General features: G+C 51.6%; 2 protein-coding genes across 2 annotated transcripts; one reads left to right on the top strand and one right to left on the bottom strand.

Annotated features, from left to right (window-relative positions):
- The first annotated feature begins 3748 nt into the window (after positions 1-3748).
- Positions 3749-8767, top strand: KLHDC8B (kelch domain containing 8B). The gene is made up of 6 exons (XM_024737758.1): positions 3749-3869; positions 4804-5313; positions 6572-6736; positions 7046-7270; positions 7369-7470; positions 7908-8767. The coding sequence occupies exons 2-6, from the start codon at positions 4938-4940 to the stop codon at positions 8102-8104; spliced, it is 1065 nt and encodes a 354-aa protein (XP_024593526.1). The 5' UTR covers positions 3749-3869; positions 4804-4937; the 3' UTR covers positions 8105-8767.
- Positions 8768-9577: 810 nt separating this feature from the next.
- CIMIP7 (ciliary microtubule inner protein 7) lies at positions 9578-20170 on the bottom strand. Its single transcript, XM_024737326.1, has 4 exons — positions 20055-20170; positions 18052-18165; positions 10422-10478; positions 9578-9995 (listed from the first exon to the last, which is right to left on the bottom strand). The coding sequence occupies exons 1-4, from the start codon at positions 20079-20081 to the stop codon at positions 9579-9581; spliced, it is 615 nt and encodes a 204-aa protein (XP_024593094.1). The 5' UTR covers positions 20082-20170; the 3' UTR covers position 9578.
- Between the last annotated feature and the right edge of the window lie 458 nt (positions 20171-20628).

The following is a 20628-nucleotide window of genomic DNA, read 5'->3' as shown; positions in this document are numbered from 1 at the left end:
CTGTCCCAGATGCCTGAACAGAGGGTGAAAGAGGAGTGCACCCTGCCTGAGGTGTCCCTTGGGAGCCTCTTTGTACCTCCTCTGAGGGCAGCTGGCCTTCCCCTATTCCTGAGAGTGGGCCCACTGCATGTGGTATGAAAGGCTGGTTTGCACACATTTGTGGCAAATAAGCCCAAAGCTGGGCTGGGCATGTCCAATCTGAGAGTCCCAGCATACCAGTGTGGGCCTGAGTGTACTTGCTTAGGAGCATGCCCACAGGTGTGGTGGGAGGACCCTGGTCCAGCCTTAGCTCCCTCAGTGGCAGAAAGCCCTCCCTAAAGTCTTAACTCTTCCCCAAATCCCTGCTTTTTGGCCTAAGAGATTGGGACTTCTTTCCACCTGTACAGTCTTTCCACATGTACCCTGGGGCCAGCAGAGAGGTGACAGTTACAGGGCTCACTACCCAAGCAGCATCAGATGAGAGAACATAGGTAAAAATTAACCTTAGGAGTCTAAAGGGTCAGAATGGTCTCTATTGTTCTGACCAAAGGCACTTCTTGGTCAAGGGCCCCCAACTCCAGGTTGGGAGTCAACCTGGAAGTCCTGGTTTCATGGATGAGATGGTGGGGGCATCTGTACTTGGGTCAGAGCCTGAGCTAAGAGGCAAAAATATTGTCATAACTCTTGGACCTGACATGTACAGTGGTGTAAATTTGGTAGCTGGGGGGCAGGTGGAAGCCTATGGGCAGTCACAGAGTGTGACTGGATGCTTCATTTGGGGACTGGTTGATAGCCCTCCTCACTCCCCATAAAACCCCAGGATCCTCTACCTGATCTATGCTTCCCTGCCTCTACAGAGGGGTCTGGGCACCCCTAGAGAGAAACACTCACCCCACCCTAGGCCTCACCTTGTGCACCTGAGCTTCTCAGGGCCTCAGCCCTGATGGTGGGGTCCTCAGTGCCTTTAAGCATAGCCAAGATGTCCAGCAGGAAATGCAAACTCTCCTGCTCCTCTGGGGTCAATGCTTCTGGCCCCTTGTATTGATAGAAGGGAAGGATGGGGTCTCAAGGGCCAGGGTCTCAGGGTTGCAATCAGGAAGTCCCACCTTAGCACTCCCAGTCCCCAACTGAGGGTGAGCCCCATCTCTGCCCCATCCATGGTTGAGGATTAGTTGTTCACTCTTAGGACCAATCCAGCCTCATCTTCTGCCCAAGTTGTCTTCTACAGCTTCTCTAAAGCCAGCAGTGTTGGGCCCCCATGTGCAGGTGGGGCCAGGCCTGTGTAAACAGAAGCCACTTCCATGAAGAAGCAGTGTCCAACCTCCAGGGATGACATGGGCCTAGGTGTGTCCTGGAAAGAGGATACCTCTCTGGTGATGTCCAGCCTAGAGGTCAGCGCAAAGTGGAAGACAAAAAAAGGTAGGTCCATCCCTAGTCTGTGTCCCTTCCACACATTAGAACTGTGGGGATGATATGGGTTCAGGGAAATGGTCTGGGGTACCTAGCTTCCTGAGGGGAGGCTGATCCTTTTGCCTCTTGGTACCCAGAATGTCCCAGATGGAACTCTCTGGGATCATTAATCAGGGCCAAGTCTGACTTGACCTGGACTTTGGTGGATGCTGACCCTCCCAGGCATAACTGGGATCAGATGAGATGAGGTTGGAGAGACCACAGGGCCGTCCCAGGATCCAGCCCTTCTTCTCCATTTGGCATCTTTTATATCCCTTAGTGATGGACCCTAGACCCATATCCACCTGAGCAGAGAGATCTGGTGAAGATCTAGATGTGAGTGAGGCCAGTGGCCTTGGAGGGATCACCCCAGGAGGGAGTCTATGTGCCAGGGAGAAAAGCCAAGGCTGGGTCTTGAGGAGGCACTTCCTGGGGAAGGAGAGGAAGCAGGGCCTGTAAAAGCCTCCGAGGGGCAGGACAAGCAGCAGGAGGAAGCCAAGGTCACAAGGGTGGGTGAGGCTTTGAAGAGGCCAGAAAGATTTCAGTTGAGAAAAAGACGATAGCTGCCCCACCCTGCCCCATTTTAGCTATATGGTGTTCCATGGTGACTTTGGCAATACCAAGTTTTGGGGAGCAGTGGTAGCAGATATAAGATGGCCAACACCAAAGCAATGGAAACTGTGAGAGAAGATGACTTCAAGAGTTTGACTGGAAGGAAGGGAACAATGGAAGGACTTGGGGTGCTGGGAGGTATCTAAAGGCAGGAGGCTTTTATGTGCTTAATTACTGGAAAGGAGAGGGGAAGGGGCCTGGAAAGGGAACAGTGGGAAGTGTGAGGGGGTCTGCAGGACAGTGTGAATACCCTATGGAGGAAGGTACCAGTGACTGGCCTAACTGAGGAGCATGTTGGGGGCAGAGTGGAGTGGGAGGATGAAAGCCTTCTAGCCAGGATCTGCAACCAGCCTTGGCACCATTTCCATGCGGGCCGTCCAACTCCATCTGCCAGCCCCTGAAAGGGACTGAAGACTCTCTCTCTGGTCAGAATGCTCTGCCCACACTCTAGGCTGGCCAGAAGTCAGGCAGGCTAGGGTATTCATGTCTCCAAGTTGCTCTCAACCCATGACTGATGGAGATTTGAGAATGAATACCTTAGCATTCCCTTGCTCTGATGGGAACAATAATGTGAGGCCCATGTTCTACAATGGCTCCCAGAGTCCCCAGCAGGATTTGGTCCTTGTTGCTCACAGTGGGAACTTATTTGATGACACACCCCTTTATTGGCTGCTTTCCCTGTCTTCTTGCCACTCCTCTGCTAGTGCTTCTTATCCTCATCTCCCACATTAACTATATGCACTTGTATCTCAGTCTCCTGGTGTGCTTCTGGAGAAAATGAGGCAGACGCTGTCCATGAAAGAGGGACAAATGGTAGCAAGCACAATCACGAGGACTTCTTCTCATAGGTGACCACTGACCTGTACAAATGGGCCCCTAGCTCACAGACTTAGCCAGTACTCTTGATGCTCAGAAGATAGGATGGGCCAGGGTCTGGGTCTGAGGTAGGTCTGCCTCTGTCACACCAACTTGTTCTTGCCTGACCCCGGAGTTGGCTAGAGGCAGGCCCAGGACCCTGAAGATGGACAGTCACAAAGTGCCTTGGGTCCCAGAGTAGCCCAGGCCTCAGGCCCTGCAGAATAAGCCCAGAGTGACCTGCCTGGGAGGTCCCCTGGCCTCTGACTCTTCATCACCTGCTCTGTTACCCTCCCCCACAAAAATTGCCCCCACCCATGCCTGTGGAAGGGCCTGTCAAGTATGGAGGCTGGCACTTTCTGCTCCTCCACCCTCTGCTACCCTCAATGTGCACCACAGAACCTGTTCTGTGCCCTCATCAGTGCTTGGGGAAGGGCGACCGAGCCATTGCCCCCACCAAAGGCCCAGGACATACCCTAAGAGGCCTCCAGGGGGCGCCGCCGCGAAGCCTGTCGTGGGCTCTTCGGAGCGCAGCGGTGGTGGGCAGGCGCCCCATTCTCAAGCCCCCAGGTTCTGCTGGCCCGCCCCTTCGCCGGTGCTCGCAGGCTGGGTCCTGCCGAGAACGGCCCCCACCATACACGTGTCGTGCGGCCCACCGCTTCTTCCTTTCTCCCCCAGTCCGAGGTCGGACCCCAAATCCTGGGCAGGCCCAGCGTCCACATGTCCGTCTGTCTGTTCACCGGTTTCCGTGTGACCATGGGTCGGCGCGCCCTGCTCCGGCCACGGCAGGTGCGGGGTTAAAGCAGGGGGGAGGTTTTCCCGAGTCGGGAGGGGGGACGAGGGGCGGACCCTTGGAGCCCCGCCGGAGCCCCACCGGAGCCCCGCCGGAGCCCGGCCTCAGACCCAGCCAGAGCAGGCACCAGCGGAACCGGAACCGCGGACCCTGCGCCCCGGCGGCGCCGGAGCCCCGGCCGGTGAGTCCCGCGGGAGCCGCGCTCAGGGGAAGTTTAGGGCGCGGGGTGTAGAGCCCCAAGCGCGCTCGCTCGGACCCGCCCCCCCCTTCCGCGAGCTGGAAGTTTGGGGCCGGGAGGCCCTCGCGCCAGGAGGCCCTCGCGCCAGGGGTCCCAGGAGCGTGCCTCCCCGCGGGAAAGGAGAAGCCAGGGAACTTGGAATCTGTGAAGTCCAGCTGCCCATTTCTGCTGGCAACGCCCTGGACTCTGGGAACCTAGAGTCCAGTGCTCGTGGGTTCCCAAAAATCATCCCCCTCCCCGTCCCAGACACCAAGAAGGCAGGCCTCTGGGGACTTGGCATGGGCAAACCCCTGAGGGTAGATCTTGAGGGGAAATGTGGGACTCTGGCCTCCAGCCCCTCCCCTCCCAGTCTCAAACACCCTGATCTTGGCCTTTGCTGGTGGGAATGGATGCAGTCTATGGAATGGCTCCCAAAGGGGTTTTAAGGATACCCTGAACTCTGATCCCTGGCAGCAGGTTGGAGACCCTGATGGCTGCCCAGAGCACACTGGAAGCCAGTAGGGGGGTGGGTACGGTAAAACTCCACTGATGCAGAGCACCAGGGTGAGGATGGGTGTTTGGGGGGGGCTAGGGTGGAAAGTCCTATTCTAGTCACCTTACCTCCCACCTAGACCTAGATTCAACCGGGAAGCAACTAGGTGAGGACAAAGTATGGGAGGAGAATCCCTCAAGCCCCATAGCAAGTCAGGAAGTTGCCTGGGTAACTGGGAGACTGCCCTCCTTCCCACTCTAGGAGGACCTCCACATCAGTGTGCTAGGCAGTGGAGGTGTGTCTTCCCTCTGCTTTTCCCACCAGCAATTTTGGGCCAGGCTGCTCATCTGTACCCTGAGGGGCTGGTCAGTGGCTCTGACCCTTTGTTTTCCCTCTTTTCTCTAGGTGAAAGCAAAATCCTTGGACTGGCCCCATACTCCCTTGTAGCCCTGGTAGAGTCAAGATGTGGCCCCATCATGCCCTTCAGTGAGGCCTGCAGCCTGAGCAGATAGCATGGCCTGCCACTGGAGGTGAACACCATGGCTACAGGAGGTGGCCGGGCCTTTGCTTGGCAGGTGTTCCCACCCATGCCCACCTGCCGGGTATATGGTACAGTGGCATACCAGGATGGGCACCTGCTAGTGTTGGGGGGCTGTGGCCGAGCTGGACTGCCTTTGGACACTGCCGAGACATTGGACATGGCCTCACATACGTGGCTGGCACTGGCACCCCTGCCCACTGCCCGGGCTGGTGCGGCTGCTGTGGTACTGGGCAAGCAGGTGCTAGTGGTGGGCGGTGTGGATGAGGGCCAGAGCCCGGTAGCTGCTGTGGAGGCCTTCCTGGCTGACGAGGGCCGCTGGGAGCGTCGGGCCACCCTACCTCAGGCAGCCATGGGGGTTGCAACTGTGGAGAGAGGTGAGTGGCCTTCCAAGGAAGGTCCCTCAGGTGCCCCAACACCCTCCATTCTTTCCTGACTTGGTCCCTTACCTTCAGAGATTGGGCAAGAGCTGTAAATTTTGCCTGGGTGCCCTGGACATGGCTTTGTTTCTTGTACCCTTCCCTACCTAGCTCTGAGCTGGGCTAGCAGCAGCCTAAACTGCCTTTTCCAGCTGTGAGGTGGGAGTCAGAGCCCAGGCTAGCCACCAGCATGATGGGAGGCCCAAGCCACCTCCCTGCCCCATTCCTCCTCTGTAAGAGACAAGGAGGGGTGGCCCAATGACTCCCATATAAATATATAATAAATAGTCTGGGAGAGGGGGATGGGAGCAGGGCCTTGGCTCAGAGCCTGGCAAGTGCTTAAATTCCTCGCACCACACAAACAAACCAGGGAGACTGAAATGGACAAAAGCCAAGCTGGCCTGGAGGCAGTTGCCATGGAAGCCCCTAGCTAACTGGCTGTCTGCCCAAGGCCCCCACACATGCCCCCAGCTGACCCTGAGAGTATAACAGGGCAAGAGCCTACTCTAGTGAAAGGGCAGGGTACAGAAGTGCTGGCAGAAGGCTTGTGGACAGCACCCCCATCCTGCAGGCCCAAGCTCCTCTCCCAGCCCCCCAGCTGATCCCCAGAGCCCCCTCCCCAGTCTGAGCTCCATGCTGAACAGATCTCCATATGGCCCCCACCCCTGGCTTAAACCATCCCCTCAAGAGCCTACTCTAGTGAAAGGGCAGGGTACAGAAGTGCTGGCAGAAGGCTTGTGGACAGCACCCCCATCCTGCAGGCCCAAGCTCCTCTCCCAGCCCCCCAGCTGATCCCCAGAGCCCCCTCCCCAGTCTGAGCTCCATGCTGAACAGATCTCCATATGGCCCCCACCCCTGGCTTAAACCATCCCCCACCGTCCTTCCCCCGTGAGAGTCCCTACATTGTGGCCTCCAGGTCTGACCACCAGTCCTGCTTGGATGCCAGACTTGGTTGCCATAGCGTCTCCAGGGAGACAGAGATGGCTTATAATTAGATTGGCTGCCTCCTGCTCTGCACTTGAAGGGGCCCTGGCCAGAGTGGGAATCCTAGCTCTCCCAGCCCCCACTCCAGGCAGGCAGGAGGGTTTCTGCTGCCAGGGAGGGGTACCATAAATAGGTTTGTCCTAAGCCACCTCCAGTCCTGACCAGGGCTGTTGTCAGGGTGGAGTGCTGTGGCCAGGCCCAGGGATAGTCTGTATTACTCTTTTCTCCGCAGATGGTATGGTGTATGCACTGGGGGGAATGGGCCCTGACACAACCCCCCAGGCCCAGGTTCGGGTGTATGAACCCCGCCGGGACTGCTGGCTTTCGCTGCCCTCGATGCCCACACCCTGCTACGGGGCCTCCACCTTCCTGAACGGGAACAAGATCTATGTCCTGGGTAAGGACCTGGGGATGTGGAAAATTATAGGTTGGCTGGGATCAAGCTTAATCTGGGATGGTGGGACAAGAGAAGTTTTGTTGGTTTGAGCCAGGGTTGCTCTGAGGCTCTGACCTCTGGTGGTCCTGCTGAGGCTGGAAAACCAAACCCCAGTGCCTAAGGATCTTTGCGGTTGATCTGTGCTCTGGTGTGCACACAGCTGGGTATGGGTAGCTGGGGTGGGCAGTGGTAAAGGCTCAGCAACCTGGTAAAGGAAGAGGCTCTCAGGCCTCCTGGGCTGCCTCCCAGGTGCCCCAATTCCATTGGCAGGGGGCCGCCAGGGCAAGCTCCCAGTGACTGCTTTTGAGGCCTTTGATCTGGAGGCCCGTACCTGGACCCGACACCCAAGCCTGCCCAGCCGCCGGGCCTTTGCCGGCTGCGTGATGGCCGAAGGCAGCGTCTTTAGCCTGGGTGGCCTGCAGCAGCCTGGGCCCCACAATTTCTACTCCCGCCCACACTTTGTCAACACTGTGGAGATGTTCAACCTGGAGCATGGTGAGCAGTGGCTGGTCTGGGCTATTCTCCCACTCTCCATGGGATGGAGGGGTACAGTGTGTGTGAGAGGGCTAGATCTGACCTCCCCTCCCCTGCAGGGTCCTGGACCAAGCTGCCCCGAAGCCTGCGCATGAGGGATAAGAGGGCCGACTTTGTGGTTGGCTCACTTGGGGACCACATCGTGGCCATTGGGGGCCTTGGTGAGTCTCTGTGGGGCTAGGGATAGGAGGGGAGCCCAAGACAGGAAAGAGTAGCCCCCTGCGTGAGCACCACCTCCTGCCCTTCTCTAGGTACTCCAGGGGTCAGGGCTTTGTGAGCTTCCCTTTCCCAATCTGTAAAACAGTCAATGGGTGGTCTGCCTGGCTCAGCTTTTGGGGTGTCTCTCAGCACCTAACTGTGGGTTCTGTACCAGCAGGGGCCTAGGAGATAAAAATAGGACAAATGACCACTGAATGAATGGAGAAATAGAAATGTGAATGAATAAATGAATGAGTGATGAAATGGGGGCAATGAATAGCAACGCATGGATAGCCCATCCTGGGGTAATGCATGCTGGGCCATGCTCTGAGCTCAGGGAGAAAAAGAGCTGGAGCCCCTGCAGCCTGCGCCCTTTACAACATATGTCTTCTTCCTGCAGGAAACCAGCCGTGCCCTCTGGGCTCCGTGGAGGGCTTCAGCCTTGCACGGCGGCGCTGGGAGGCACTGCCTGCCATGCCTACGGCCCGCTGCTCCTGTTCTAGTCTGCAGGCTGGGCCCCGGCTGTTTGCCATCGGGGGTGTGGCCCAGGGTCCCAGTCAAGCTGTGGAGGCACTGTGTCTGCGTGATGGGGTCTGAATGCCTGATGGGACCTGTCCACTGGAGCAGTTCAGTGCCAGAAGCAGATGTCTGTGGTTCCTTTTGCTGCTGAGAAAGCTCACTGTGGCTCTGTGGGATGAGGGAGGCACAGGGTGGGGCACTTGAGACACCGTGTCTGGGACTTGGGGGTGGCCTTCATCTTTAGCAAAGGACACACATACCTTTATACCCACCTTTACTCCCTTTCATTCACGGACCATGCCCAGCTCCACCCTTGCTGTGGAACCTACTGGGCCCTCTGTCCAACTGGGAAGTGGGAGAGGGCAGAGCTGGCCTCCTGCCCCACAGGTCAGTGCCTACCTGGAGTTGATCAGGCCCTCCCCAATGGCTGTTCCTGAAAAGTCCTAGCTGTCAGCCTGCCTTGAAGGCCCTTGTGGACTCAGAAGAGGTAAGAGAGGGTGGGAACACAGAGGGGTACAGGAGTGGATGTGGGGACCTCCAGAGGGCCAGAAGAATGGTGGCTTTGGGCCCTTTACACTGCTGGCTGTGTGACCTTGGGCAAGTCATTTCACCTCTCTGTGCCTCAGCATCCTCATCTATAAATGGGGATCTCTGAAACCTTCCTGCCCTACCTACCTCACAGGGCTGTTGTGAGGATCCAGGGAGTTCAGATGTGGAAGTAAAAGTGCTGCTAAATCTGGCTTATGGTCTCTGGTGTGGACTCCTGCGTTGCCCCTGAGCCCCTGGCCCTCAACTTTCTCAAGGGATGAGGGTCTAGAGGAGCCTTTAGGACCTGGCCTCTGCCCCCAAAGTGTCCTGGTGTCTTAGTCCCACTTAAGCCTCAGTTCTCTGTTGGTGACGTAGGATGACCCCCATCCCCTATTGCCTTGGCTGTTAGAGGGCACTCACAGCAAGACCATAGAAGAGCTCAGAAAACTGCAACAAAATACCATAGGATCAGGATGACCTCAAGATTCACATCACACAGCATCCTCAAAGCCTCTGCTCACCTCCGGTGGCGGGGGCGGGGTGTGTGTCCAGTGGGGGCTGTCCGTCTGTCCCAGCTGTGGTGAAGCTGTCTCTTAGGCATGACTGTGTTGCCACTCACCAGACCCCTAGAGGCAGTAGCATCCCAGAAAAAGCAAAGCTGCCAGCCCTTGCCTCCTCCTCCAGTCTTTGCTGCCCACTAGTAGGGACCATTGACTCTGCTTTCCCTGCAGCCATACTGATTGCAAGGGGTTCACAGTTGAGTTTGTGGCAAGAATGGATCTGGGGTCCTGGAACCCACCTGCTGTGGCCAAGGTAACCCTCCTGGACCATTAGCCTCCTGCAGGCCTTACCTCTTCTCACTCACTGGCAAGACTCCCCAGGCAGCACCTCCCCCAACCAGCACAAAGCTGCACAAGGCTCCATGGCACAAGCAACATAGGAGCCAGGCGCAGGGCCTGGCTGTGCCTTACTGTTCTCCAGCCTCTGAGATCTCTTGGGCTGCAAGCACAGACAGGCCACTGAGTTAGCTGTCCTTGTTTAATGTTCTGGACCAGTTTAGACACTCAGAGACCCCAGCATGAAGGTAATGCTGCAGCAGCTTGGGTCTTGGGATCCCTGGGAGGTCAGGCAGTGTGTTGGTGACTGGGGCCTGGGGCCCCATGTTGTCACTGCCACAATGGCTACCATGGGATGGCTGGCAGAAGTTCTGCTGGTAGGTGGTGCTGGCACGGGAAGGCTGGATCTGCACAAAGTGGACAAGGCGCTGGGGGAGGTCACTGAGTCCTGGCCCTGACCGAAAATCAGCCTGGTAGGAGGATTCAAGGGGCCGTGGCTGGCGCAACTCCAGTTCACAGGGTACCCAGCGCAGGAAGGTGTGCTGCTGCCACAGGCGCTCCAGGTCTTTCCGCCTTCCGATTCCCTGTAGCAGGCAGGAGGGGCCCTCCTCAATGGTACGGGCCCTTGGCCCACAGTCCTGGCACCAGGCAATTCCTTGGGCCCCTCCTATACCCAAGCCTGCCTGGTGATGCCTGGCCTGTGCCTGGCCTCCCTGGCCTGGACCCCAGCCTCTTTGGCCTGCATCCCCAGTCATGCCTTCCATTCCAGAGTGAATGAAGCCCCCAGAAAGTCAGTGGTTCCTAAGATATTTGCACATTGTCAGGCAAGCTGGTGGGGGAAACCAAAGCAGAGGTACATCTGTTTGTAGAATGGGCTGTTTCCCAGAAGAAAGAGGTTGTCAGGAAGACAGACACTCCTCTGTCTGTATAAAGAGCCCTCTCTCCCTGCAATGTCTTATCCCCTCCACCCTACCTCAACTTCAACCTAGGCTGGGAGTCTGCCCATTTTCCTTCCTCTCTCTAGCACTCACTTTGTCAAAGGAAGTGCGGTTGTCATGCTTGGAGAAGAAATGTTGCTGCGCTGGCTCCTAGAAAGACAGTGAAAAAGAAGGTGAATGGGGAAAGATGATGCTTACCTGTCCCCAAGATGCTAACTCAGGGCCCCATAATGGAGGGAAGTTGCCAGGAGCCACCACCCTTAAACTGCTAAACTGCCAACACACTGAAAGGGCAGATAAAAATTAAAGCAACACCTCATTCCTGGAACATCTCATCCCAGCACTAGCTCTCAAAGCAGAAGCCTCTGGGGCCACTGATTGAGGAAGGGGCTGAGGCATTTTCCAGGACATCCTGCCGTTAGTGGGGCAGTGGTTTAAGTTTCACATTGGGTCCTTTAGATCATCCAGGACTAGGCTCCAGCTCTCTCCTCCTCTCTTTCACTCTCTCATCAGCAACCCAGCCTCTTGGCCCTAAATACCATCTGGAAACTGAAATTTCTCTTTAGAGCTTGAGCTCTCTCCCGAATTCCAGACTCACTAGCCAACCACCTGCTCCATATTTCCATGTAAATGTCTAATGGGCATCTCCAAACACATGGCTGAGCTCTGGATCATTCCCCAAAACCACCCCACCTATAGCCTCCCCCAGCTCAGGTCATGGCAGCTAGATCTTGCCAAACACCTCGGAGTCCCCTTGATTCTTTTCTTTCACACTCTACATCCAGTGTGCCAGGAAATCCTGCTGATACTTCCTTCAATATGTACCCAGGATCAGACCACTTCTCAGCATAGCCGCTGCTTTCTCTGGTCTAAGCCACCTTCCCCTCAGGCCTCAATTACTGCAAGAGCTTCCCACTTGGTGTCCCTACTTCCAAGCTTGCCTCTCCAGTCTATTGTCCTCTTAGCAGGCAGAATAACTCTTTTAATATGTAAATCAGATCACACTCCTTGTTTGCCAAAAATCCACAACAGTTCCTCATGTTTATAAAAGTCAAAGTCATCATAGTGGTCCATGAGATCCACATGATATTGATTCCTCCATTACCTCTAGCCACACTGGCGTCCTCACTGTTCCTCAAATACACTAGCTACTTTCACCTTGGACCTTTGTACTACCAGTTACTTCTGCCTGCGATTTTTCTCCCAGCTGGCCATGACTCCCTCTCACCTACCTCTTGGGAGGCCTTCTTTGACCACTACTACACCAGCAGTCCCATCACCCCAACCCAGCATTTTTCACCTTCTAACATACTGTATTACTATGTATTATGTTGCTGTTTACCATCTGATGCCCCTGACTAGAACACAAGCACCTCATGGGCAAGGTTACTGTCTGTTTTACTCACATCTGTAACTCCAACACTGAGCCTGGCACTGTGCTCAATACATATTTGCTGTTAAATCAGTGAACAGGGACAGAAGATCCCCAGGGCATTTGCTTTAGCCCAGTTGGGACCAGAGAGCCATGCCCCATCCCCAGGCAGAGAGAGACCACCTCTCAGGCCCCTAGACCTCAGCAGGAATCTCTCCCAAGACCATCCACCTTGCCTTTGTGCCTGGTCTCTGCTCCCAGGGTCCCTCCACCTCAGCCACTCAGCTTCTCCTGCTGCAGACCAGAATGAAGTACCTGATCTGGTGAGTCCAATCTTGGCTGGATTGAGGTATGAGCAATGGCTGACAATAAGTTGCTAGATAAAAGTCAGGGGCTAGCTCCATCCCAGATCCCTGAACCAGAATCTTCAGGGTGGAGCCTTTAACAAGCTCCCCTATTGGGACCTCCTGCCTTAGACAGCTGGTGTTCTCCAAATCGAATGAAAGCTCCATGAAGGTAGGAAGCCAGCTGGCCTTACCTTTCATTCCTCATAAAGCAAACTGACACAAGAGATTAAAAACTCAGAGCCCTTTTAGGAAAAAAATAGAAAATCTTCAGAATCTAGAGCTAGGCAAAGAGTTCTTAGATGTGACACCAAAAACAAGAGCCATAAAAGAAAAAAAAAATCAATAAATTAGACCTCATCAAAAATTTTTTTTAAGTTTTGCTCTGTGAAATTCCACGTGAAGAGGATGAAAAGACAAGTTACAGACTGAGAGAAAATATTTGCAAATCACATATCCAATAAAGGACTAGTATCTAGAATGTATAAAGAACTCTTACAACTGAACAGCAAAATAAAAAATCCAATTAGAAAATGGGCAAACAACATGAAGACATTTCTTCAAAGAGGATATACAGATGGCAAATAACACATGAAAAGATGTTCACCATCACTGAACGTTAGGGAAATGCAAATTAAAACCACAGTGAGAGGGCTTCCCTGGTGGTGCAGTGGTTAGGAGTCTGCCTGCCAATGCAGGGGACACGGGTTAGAGCCCTGGCCCCAGAGGGTCCCACATGCCATGGAGCATCTAGGCCCGTGTGCCACAACTACTGAGACAGCGCTCTAGAGCCTGCAAGCCACAACTACTGAGCCCACGTGCCACAACTACTGAAGCCTGCGTGCCTAGAGCCTGTGCTCCACAACAAGAGAAGCCACAACAATGAGAAGCCCGCACACCACAACGAAGAGTAGCCCCCGCTCACCACAACTACAGAAAACCTGCGCACAGCAATGACGACCCAACACACTCAAAAAAAAAAAAAAAACCCCACAGTGAGCTATCATGACACATCAGTCAGAATGGCTAAAATAAAAAATAGAGACAACACCAAATGTTGGTGAGAATGCAGAGAAATACAATCATTTGCTCAATGCAGGTGGGAATGTAAAATGTAAAACAGCCACTCTGGAAAACAGTTTGACAATTTAAAAAAAAAACAACTTAACATGCAGGAGGTACAATATAGGGGTAGGAGAAAAAAAGTTATTATGGGATTATATGAAATCGTGTGTGAAACTTTTGAAAATTGTAAAGTGCTATAGAATTTAAAGAATCTTTCCTTCAATTAAAAAAAATTTCCATCCACATTATAAAACCAGACAAACAACTTAAATGCAACTACGGGGACTTCCCTGGTGGTCCAATGGCTAAGACTCTGAGCTCCCATTGCAGGGGGCCAGGTTCTATCCCTCGTCAGGGAACAAGATCCTACATGCCGCAACTAAGAGTCCGCATGCCCGCAACTAAAAGATTCTGCATGTTGCAACTACAAAAAGATCCCGCATGCCACAACTAAAAAAAGATCCTGCATGCTGCAACTAAAGATCCTTCACGCGGCAACGAAGATCCCGTGTGCCGAAACTAAGACCCGGTGCAGCCAAATAAATAAATAAAATATTAAAAATAAATAAATAAATGCAACTATCATATGACCCAGCAATTGCACTCCTAGGTATTTATTCCAAAGAAATGAAAATTTATGTTCACCCAAAAACCTGTACACAAATGTTCATAGCAACTTTATTTGTAAGAGGTAAAAACTGGAATCAGCCCAGATACATTTTCATAGATGGATGGTTAAGTAAACTGCTATATACATACCACAGAATACTACTCAGTAATGGAAATTGAACCGTTGATACACACAACTTGGAGGAATCTTCAGGAAATTATGCTGAGCAAGAAAAGCCATTCCCCAAAGGTTGCATGCTGTATCATTCCATTCACATAACGTTTCTGAAGTCACAAAATTTTAGAAATGGAGGAAAAATAGCAGTTAGGGACAAGGGGAAGCGTGGAGGAATGAGAGGCTGATGGGTATAAAAGGGCAGGACCAGGGATCCTTGTGATATTGGTCAGTATCTTGACTGTGGTGGTGGATGCACAAACCTACACGGGTGATAAGATTTTATAGATCTTTTTTTTCTCTTGCAAATGAAGTGACCAACAAGGGATTAATCTCCAAAATATACAAACAGCTCATGCAGCTCAATATCAAAAAAACAAACAACCCAATCGAAAAATGGGCAGAAGATCTAAATAGACATTTCTCCAAAGAAGACATACAGATGGCCAGGAGGCATGAAAAGATGCTCAACATCATTAATTGTTAGAGAAATGCAAATCACAACTACAATGAGGCATCACCTCACACCAGTCAGAATGGCCATCATGAAAAATTCTATAAACAATAAATGCTGGAGAGGATGCGGAGAAAAGGGAACCCTCCTATATTGTTGGTGGGAATTTAAATTGGTAACAGCCACTATGGAGAACAGTATGGAGATTACTTAAAAAGCTAAAAATAGAGCTAGCATATGACCCAACAAGCTCACTCCTGGGCATATGTCTGGAGAAAACCATAATTCAAAAAGATAGGTGTACCCCAATGTTCATTGCAGTACTATTTATAATAGCCAGGACATGGAAGCAACCTAAATACCCATCAATAGAGGAATGGATAAAGATGTGGATAAAGAATAGATAAAGAATACTACTCAGCCATAAAAAGAAAGAATGCCATTTGCAGCAACATGGATGGACCTAGAACTTGTCATACAGAGTGAAGTAAGTCAGACAGAGAACAACAAATATCATGTGATATCACTTATATGTGGAATCTAAAAAAATTGTACAAATAAACCTATTTACAGAACAGAAATAGAGTCACAGATATAGAAAGCAAACTTATGGTTACCAAGGGGGAAAGCAGGGGGAATGGATAAATTGGGAGATTGGGATTGACATATACACACTACTATATATAAAATAGATAACTAATAAGAACCTACTGTATAGAACAGGGAACTCTACTCAATATTCTTTAACGACCTATATGGGAGTAGAATCTAAAAAAGAGTGGATATATGTATATGTATAATTGATTCACTTTGCTATACAGCAGAAACTAACACAACATTGTAAATCAGCTATACTGTTATTAAAATTAATTTAAAAAAGATTTTATAGATTTTTATGGGTTTTTATGGCCATGCCACGTGGCTTGTGGGGTCTTAGTTCCCTGACCAGGGATCGAACACAGGCCCTCAGCAGTGAGAGCGTGGAGTCCTAACCACTGGACCACCAGAGAATTCCAAGATTTTATAGATCTTAATACATACACACAAATGAGGAAATCTGAATGAAATAGGTAGATTGCAGCAATGTCAGCGTCCTGGTTGTGATATTTTACTATAGATATGCAAAACGTTACCATTGGGGGAAACTGGGCAAAGCGTAAAAGGGATCTCTCTTTACTAATTCTTACAACAGTTTCTGAATCTACAACCATCTCAAAAAAAATTTCAATTAAAAAATCTGGAGGTCTGGGGCATGTTCCAGTTGCCCCCCCAATCCCTCCCCCATCTCTACGCTTAGCTTTAAAATTGTACACAGCCCTAGAATGTGGAAGCCTCTGCTGTTGGAGGCAGGTCTGAACTTGGAAACTCACTATTCTTACAGTGACAGGATAATCTGTCGACTCCCACTGACTTGAGTTTTATTCTCACAACTGTGGGAGTCTAGTGAAAAGTGCAGCCATTTCCTCTCCACCCAGGCAGTTTTAAGTATTCTTGTCCCTGAGGAGAATTTCACCTGCATCTTTGCTTCTAAACCATCTAAAGCTCCTTTTCCACTCAGGTGGTAAAATCCGTGGTCTCTGAGCAGGTAGGGCTTGGACTAGGGTTTGAGCTAAAGAGGCCTTGGAAGAGAAGTAGGTTTCCTGGGATGGGTCAATGTTTGCCTGTGGGAGGACTAAGGGCCTCTCTGGAGGCTGGGCAGTGTGCAATTAGTGGGGTACTGAGTGAGGAGTCCCTGTGGCAGACTGAGGCATGGTGGGGGGTGGGGCAGAGGCAGAGACACAGCAATCACGGCACCACCAACGAAGGACCTGCATCCAACCATGAACCCTGGCACTCTGGCCTGACCTTAAGAACAAACAAGACCAGGATTACATTTCCCAAGAGTCAGACAGGTGAAGGCTAGAAATAAACTAATCTGGTTTAGAAGAAAAAAAGAAAAAGAAGAATAAAAAGAAAAAAGAATCTTCTTGCATCTGAATGACAAAATTTCTACCTGCCCCAAACTAAAGGTAAGTGGCTGCTACATCTTGGAAAGGTTTTCAACAAGAATAGCTGCAGTCAGCCAGCTGACACTTGGTATCTCTCAGCAAATAAGAAAAAAGAACGTGCACCTTCCCTGAGTAGTCCCACTAATTAAAACGGCTTTAGATCTAGAAAGGGTCAGACTTGGCATTTGTACAACCTAAGCCCAAGATACACAGACCATGCTATTTTGGGGTTGCTGATAATGCCAACATGTAACAAGACTTCACTTCAATCGAAACATGTCCCCAAATATATCCTCTACTCTGTTCCTGGGGGACAGACTAAGAGGACATTCAGGTCTTTGGGATGAGGGCTGCCACTGAGGACTACTACAGACACCCAGCAGGAAGTGCCCAGGTTACCTCTGTCCCTGTACTAGGCAGATCTCATCACTCTCTCAAGGGAGGTGGCCCCAGACGAGCAGTCTGGAGCTGCATTTGGGCCTTGCTCAGTAGGCAGTACCAGGCAGCCGTTCCAACTGGGCATGCTAAGGAAGTTCAGGCTCTGTAGCATGGCAGACTCCAAGACCCTGCTCTTGGCCTGGGAAAGCAACTTGTAGAGAATCCAGATGGCCAGTCAAGTAGGACCTGGCTAGAGGCTGGGAAACAAGAAGCTGCAGTGGGCGGAGCATGTTCCAGGCACACCTCCAGGTCCCGCTCAGCCCTCCTCCACCCAGATCTTTCACAGGAGTCTGATGTGAGCACACTTCTCACCAGGTTGACTTCCCTCTGACCTGAAAGGAAGCCTGGAAAGGAGATGGAGGGAAGGAGGGAGGAGGTGTTTCTTCTCCTGGCTCCCTTCCAGGCCCGCCCCTACCTGGCTGTGTCTCTCTACCCGAAATCACCACTTCTCTCAGGAGAGCCCTCTCCATACCACTCTCTCCATCTGGGTTCTAGGAGCCATGCCTTCCCCTTGTTCCTTAAGGCCCAGCAGTACTGACCACTTGGTTGTTACCATCCTGTGAGAATGCCTTTCCCTGAAGCTCCCACACCTACTCCTTTATATGTATACCCTCCTGAGTTCTGTTTTGAGTGGGCTTTTTACTTTTGGGACCCTGACTATGCTCAGTGTCCCCTCCTTGTCTCCAGGCCTGGAAGCAGTGGAGGGCCTGCAGCCCTGCGTCCCTCGCCTGTTATCTGGAAGACTTTTCCAGCCACCCTAGGCCGATTCTGCCATCACTCCTTTCCAGTCCTCCTTGGTTAGGCATGGGGGTGGACACCTGCCACTTTCTATGCTGTTTTACTGACCAGAGGAGGCCTCCTACTCACTCCTGAGCCCCTGGACTACGAGGCTGACTGTGAGCTAGACCATTGACTTTCATGGCATCAAGGAATCTGTGCTGAAGGACAGCTGTCTGCAAAACTCAAGGCTTACTTCTTGGGTTCTGGAGGCTCTCTCACCATGACCACCCATCCCACCTGGACCCTGACTCTTCCTCCATCTAGAAGGAGCAGTGAGCAAAACTGTCCAGCCTGGTACTGGCTCTTCTCCACCCATGTATCTGTAGGGGGAGGACCTGATATTTCAGGGAAGAGGGGCCAGGCCTCATGCAAGTCCTGGGGATAGGCTGGCCTCAAGTGTCAGTCCAGTTGTGGTAAGGTTGAGGATATTGCTCTTGGGGCCTGAGAGAAGCAGAATCTAGCTCAGCTGTGGCAGCTGCACCCAGGGCTGCCTCGTACCTGACAGCGCTGCAGGAACACTGCTGGGGGCTGGGGCTTGGCTGCAAGGCGATATTCTCGAGCACTTTCACTCTTGAATTGGCCTCTGTAGTGCCCATAGAAGCCACTGTTGTGCTGTAACAAGGCAGGCTTGAGGGTGAATCCCACCCCAACCCCCACCCTGAGTCCTAGACCTCAGAGCCCCCAGGCTAGAAGCCTCTCCTGGGAGTTCCTGACAGAATAAAAAGAATCAGAGGAGGAGGGACACCCTGGAGAGGGGCCAACAGAGAGGTGTCTCCATCCACCATTAGAACAGTTGGCCTCAGCTGTGCTGGCCCACCTGAGAGGGTTATGTCTGTAAGGAAAGGGTGCCTTCCTTCCTTCCTCCCCTCCTTCCTCTCACCCTCCCTCCCCTTCCTTCCTTCCTTCCTCCCTCCCTCCCTCCCCCCCTTCCTTCCTTTCTCTCTCTCTCTTTCTTTCTTCAATAGGGTCCTAATATGGGCTGGGGACACACACAGCAGTGAAAAGACAGAAAGACCCTGCTTCTATCAACCTTCCTTCTGGTGAGGGAGTAAGACAAGTGAATAGAGTCAGGAAAGAAAGAACCTGATGACTAGATCGAGTGACAGGGAGTAGGGACAGCATCTCATGACAATGGGTGTGGTACTTGAAGGAGTCAGCCATGTGAGGGGCAGCAGAAGAGCATTCTATGTGGTGAGAACTGCAAGTGCAAAGATTCAGAAGCCAGAGACAGAGTTGTGTTGGAAGAACCGAAAAAAAAAAAAAAAAAAGAGGCCTTATTGACTAAAAGTCTGTGAGCAAGACAAGGAGAAGTAAGGTGAGATCAGGGAGGGACAGGACCTAGGCTGGGTTAGGAATATGGATTCTCTTCCAAGAGCAAGGGAAGACTTCAGCAGGGAAGGGGACCAGACAGGTTCTGAGTTGGGGTGACTTAGGAAGTACTGAGCAGAGTTTTGAGAACAGGGCCACCATCTAGTAGCGTGGTCCTTCCCTGGGGGATCTGAGAGGAAGTCCCCTTCATTGTCTTCCCTGCATTGTTAATAGAGGTCAAAGGTCACTGAAAAGCCAGGATTAAATGGATACATATTCTGCATCTATTGACAAAGTCACGAACACCTGTTTGCTACACACTTTGTTATTCTGGGGCAAGTAGGGCACCCTCTGAAACTGGAGCACTTAAACAAAGGATGAACTTTCCCAAAGAAGTACTTCACCAACAGTGGATACCTTCTGGAGAGAATTTCAGAGACAAGGACTGGCAGAAGACAGAAATGAGCACCTATTGGGGGTATAAGAAGCTGTACTGTGCTGATGTCATTAGGCTGACAACATGGATGACCATGTCTGGCCTGGGAACTCTTATGGCCCAACCTCACTGTCCTGAATACCCCCTGGAGAGGACAATGTGTCTAGTCCACGCCATGATCATAGTCCTGAGCAGAAAGAACCTGTTCCCAGCTGGCCTCTGGCCATCAAAGTGGGCTCCTAAGCGTGCCTGGGAAGCCCTTTATCTTTTCATCCCACTGAGGGCTTGAGTCATCCAACTCGTCTGTCCATCCTTCTACTATTGTCAAACACTCCTTTCTCTCTATTCAGTTTATTTCAACATATTTACTGGGCCTTTACTGTATTCTAGGCATGGGACATACAGATAGAAGAAGGCAGTCTTTAGCCTCAAGATGTTCCCAGTCTAGAGAGCAGTCAAACTACAGAAGTTTGGGGGGATCAAACAAAGGACTGGAAATAAATGGGGTAGCTAGAGGACTAAGAGGATCAGCTAATCCAGGCATGAGACCAGGACACATGGAAGAGGGCATGGTGTCAGGAAGACTAGATAAGCTGTAGGGGGACCTCATAATGGCAGAGGGGGAGTGGGCAGTTTGGGGTCCTCCTCTAGCCTGGATGCTGGATGAAACCATTCTCACTTTACTCTCATGAGTAATTCATATTTCAGGTACTACCCCAGGGCCAGGGGCTAGGATTAATGTAAAGTACACTCTTACCCAGGAGCCTACTAAAGCACTTTGCATCTTTCTGGGAAAGGAGCAGAAAAGGCAAACTTTCCTCTTGTCTTTTTGAGGTTACTTCTGGAGAAAGAGCATCTCAGCAGGTCAACTTCTTGTTGCTTAGTGACAAAGGGATGTTGTGACTACACAATGCTCCTGATTGTTGAGGCAGAGCCCCGCCTGCTACCCCTTTGTGCTTCCTGCTCTATTCTTACTTCTCTCTGAGAGAAATCTGTCCCTCAGCATTAACAGCTTGGGAGAGTTCTTATATAAACATATAAGGCTCCACAGTGGAGTCTGATGAACTCACAGTCAATGAAATAGCGAATATTTTAAAGGCAAATCCTGCATTTTTTAAACTGCAACCATACTGCCAGGGATATAAATTTATAACATATTTCATGGAGTTAGAAGAAATGCTAAAGGGGCTGGTAGCTCTTAGGATAAAAATGCTGCTTCAGAATAAGGCTCTATCAACTTCTCAGGAGTTTGTGGTGACTGGGAACACTAACTGGTGGCAAATGTTGGTGAATGTTACAAGGGCCCAAGTGAAGGAGGAGAGAGCATAACA

This window comes from Neophocaena asiaeorientalis, unplaced genomic scaffold (genome assembly GCF_003031525.2).
Source record: "Neophocaena asiaeorientalis asiaeorientalis breed wild unplaced genomic scaffold, Neophocaena_asiaeorientalis_V1.1 scaffold680, whole genome shotgun sequence".
Classification (NCBI taxonomy): Eukaryota; Metazoa; Chordata; class Mammalia; order Artiodactyla; family Phocoenidae; genus Neophocaena; species Neophocaena asiaeorientalis.
This window is presented reverse-complemented; position numbering and strand designations above follow the sequence as displayed.

What these genes read in the sequence shown, in the direction of transcription:
- KLHDC8B (XM_024737758.1), top strand. Translation starts at nt 4,938, where the DNA reads ATGGCTACAGGAGGTGGCCGGGCCTTTGCTTGGCAGGTGTTCCCACCC. An exon ending in GGTTGCAACTGTGGAGAGAG is followed by an intron (nt 5,314 to 6,571) that starts GTGAGTGGCCTT and finishes TTTTCTCCGCAG; the next exon opens with ATGGTATGGTGTATGCACTG. An exon ending in GAACAAGATCTATGTCCTGG is followed by an intron (nt 6,737 to 7,045) that starts GTAAGGACCTGG and finishes TTCCATTGGCAG; the next exon opens with GGGGCCGCCAGGGCAAGCTC.
- CIMIP7 (XM_024737326.1), bottom strand. Translation starts at nt 20,081, where the DNA reads ATGCAAAGTGCTTTAGTAGGCTCCTGG. An exon ending in GTGCTTTAGTAGGCTCCTGG is followed by an intron (nt 18,166 to 20,054) that starts GTAAGAGTGTAC and finishes GCCTTGTTACAG; the next exon opens with CACAACAGTGGCTTCTATGG. An exon ending in ACCGCACTTCCTTTGACAAA is followed by an intron (nt 9,996 to 10,421) that starts GTGAGTGCTAGA and finishes ACCATTGAGGAG; the next exon opens with GGCCCCTCCTGCCTGCTACA.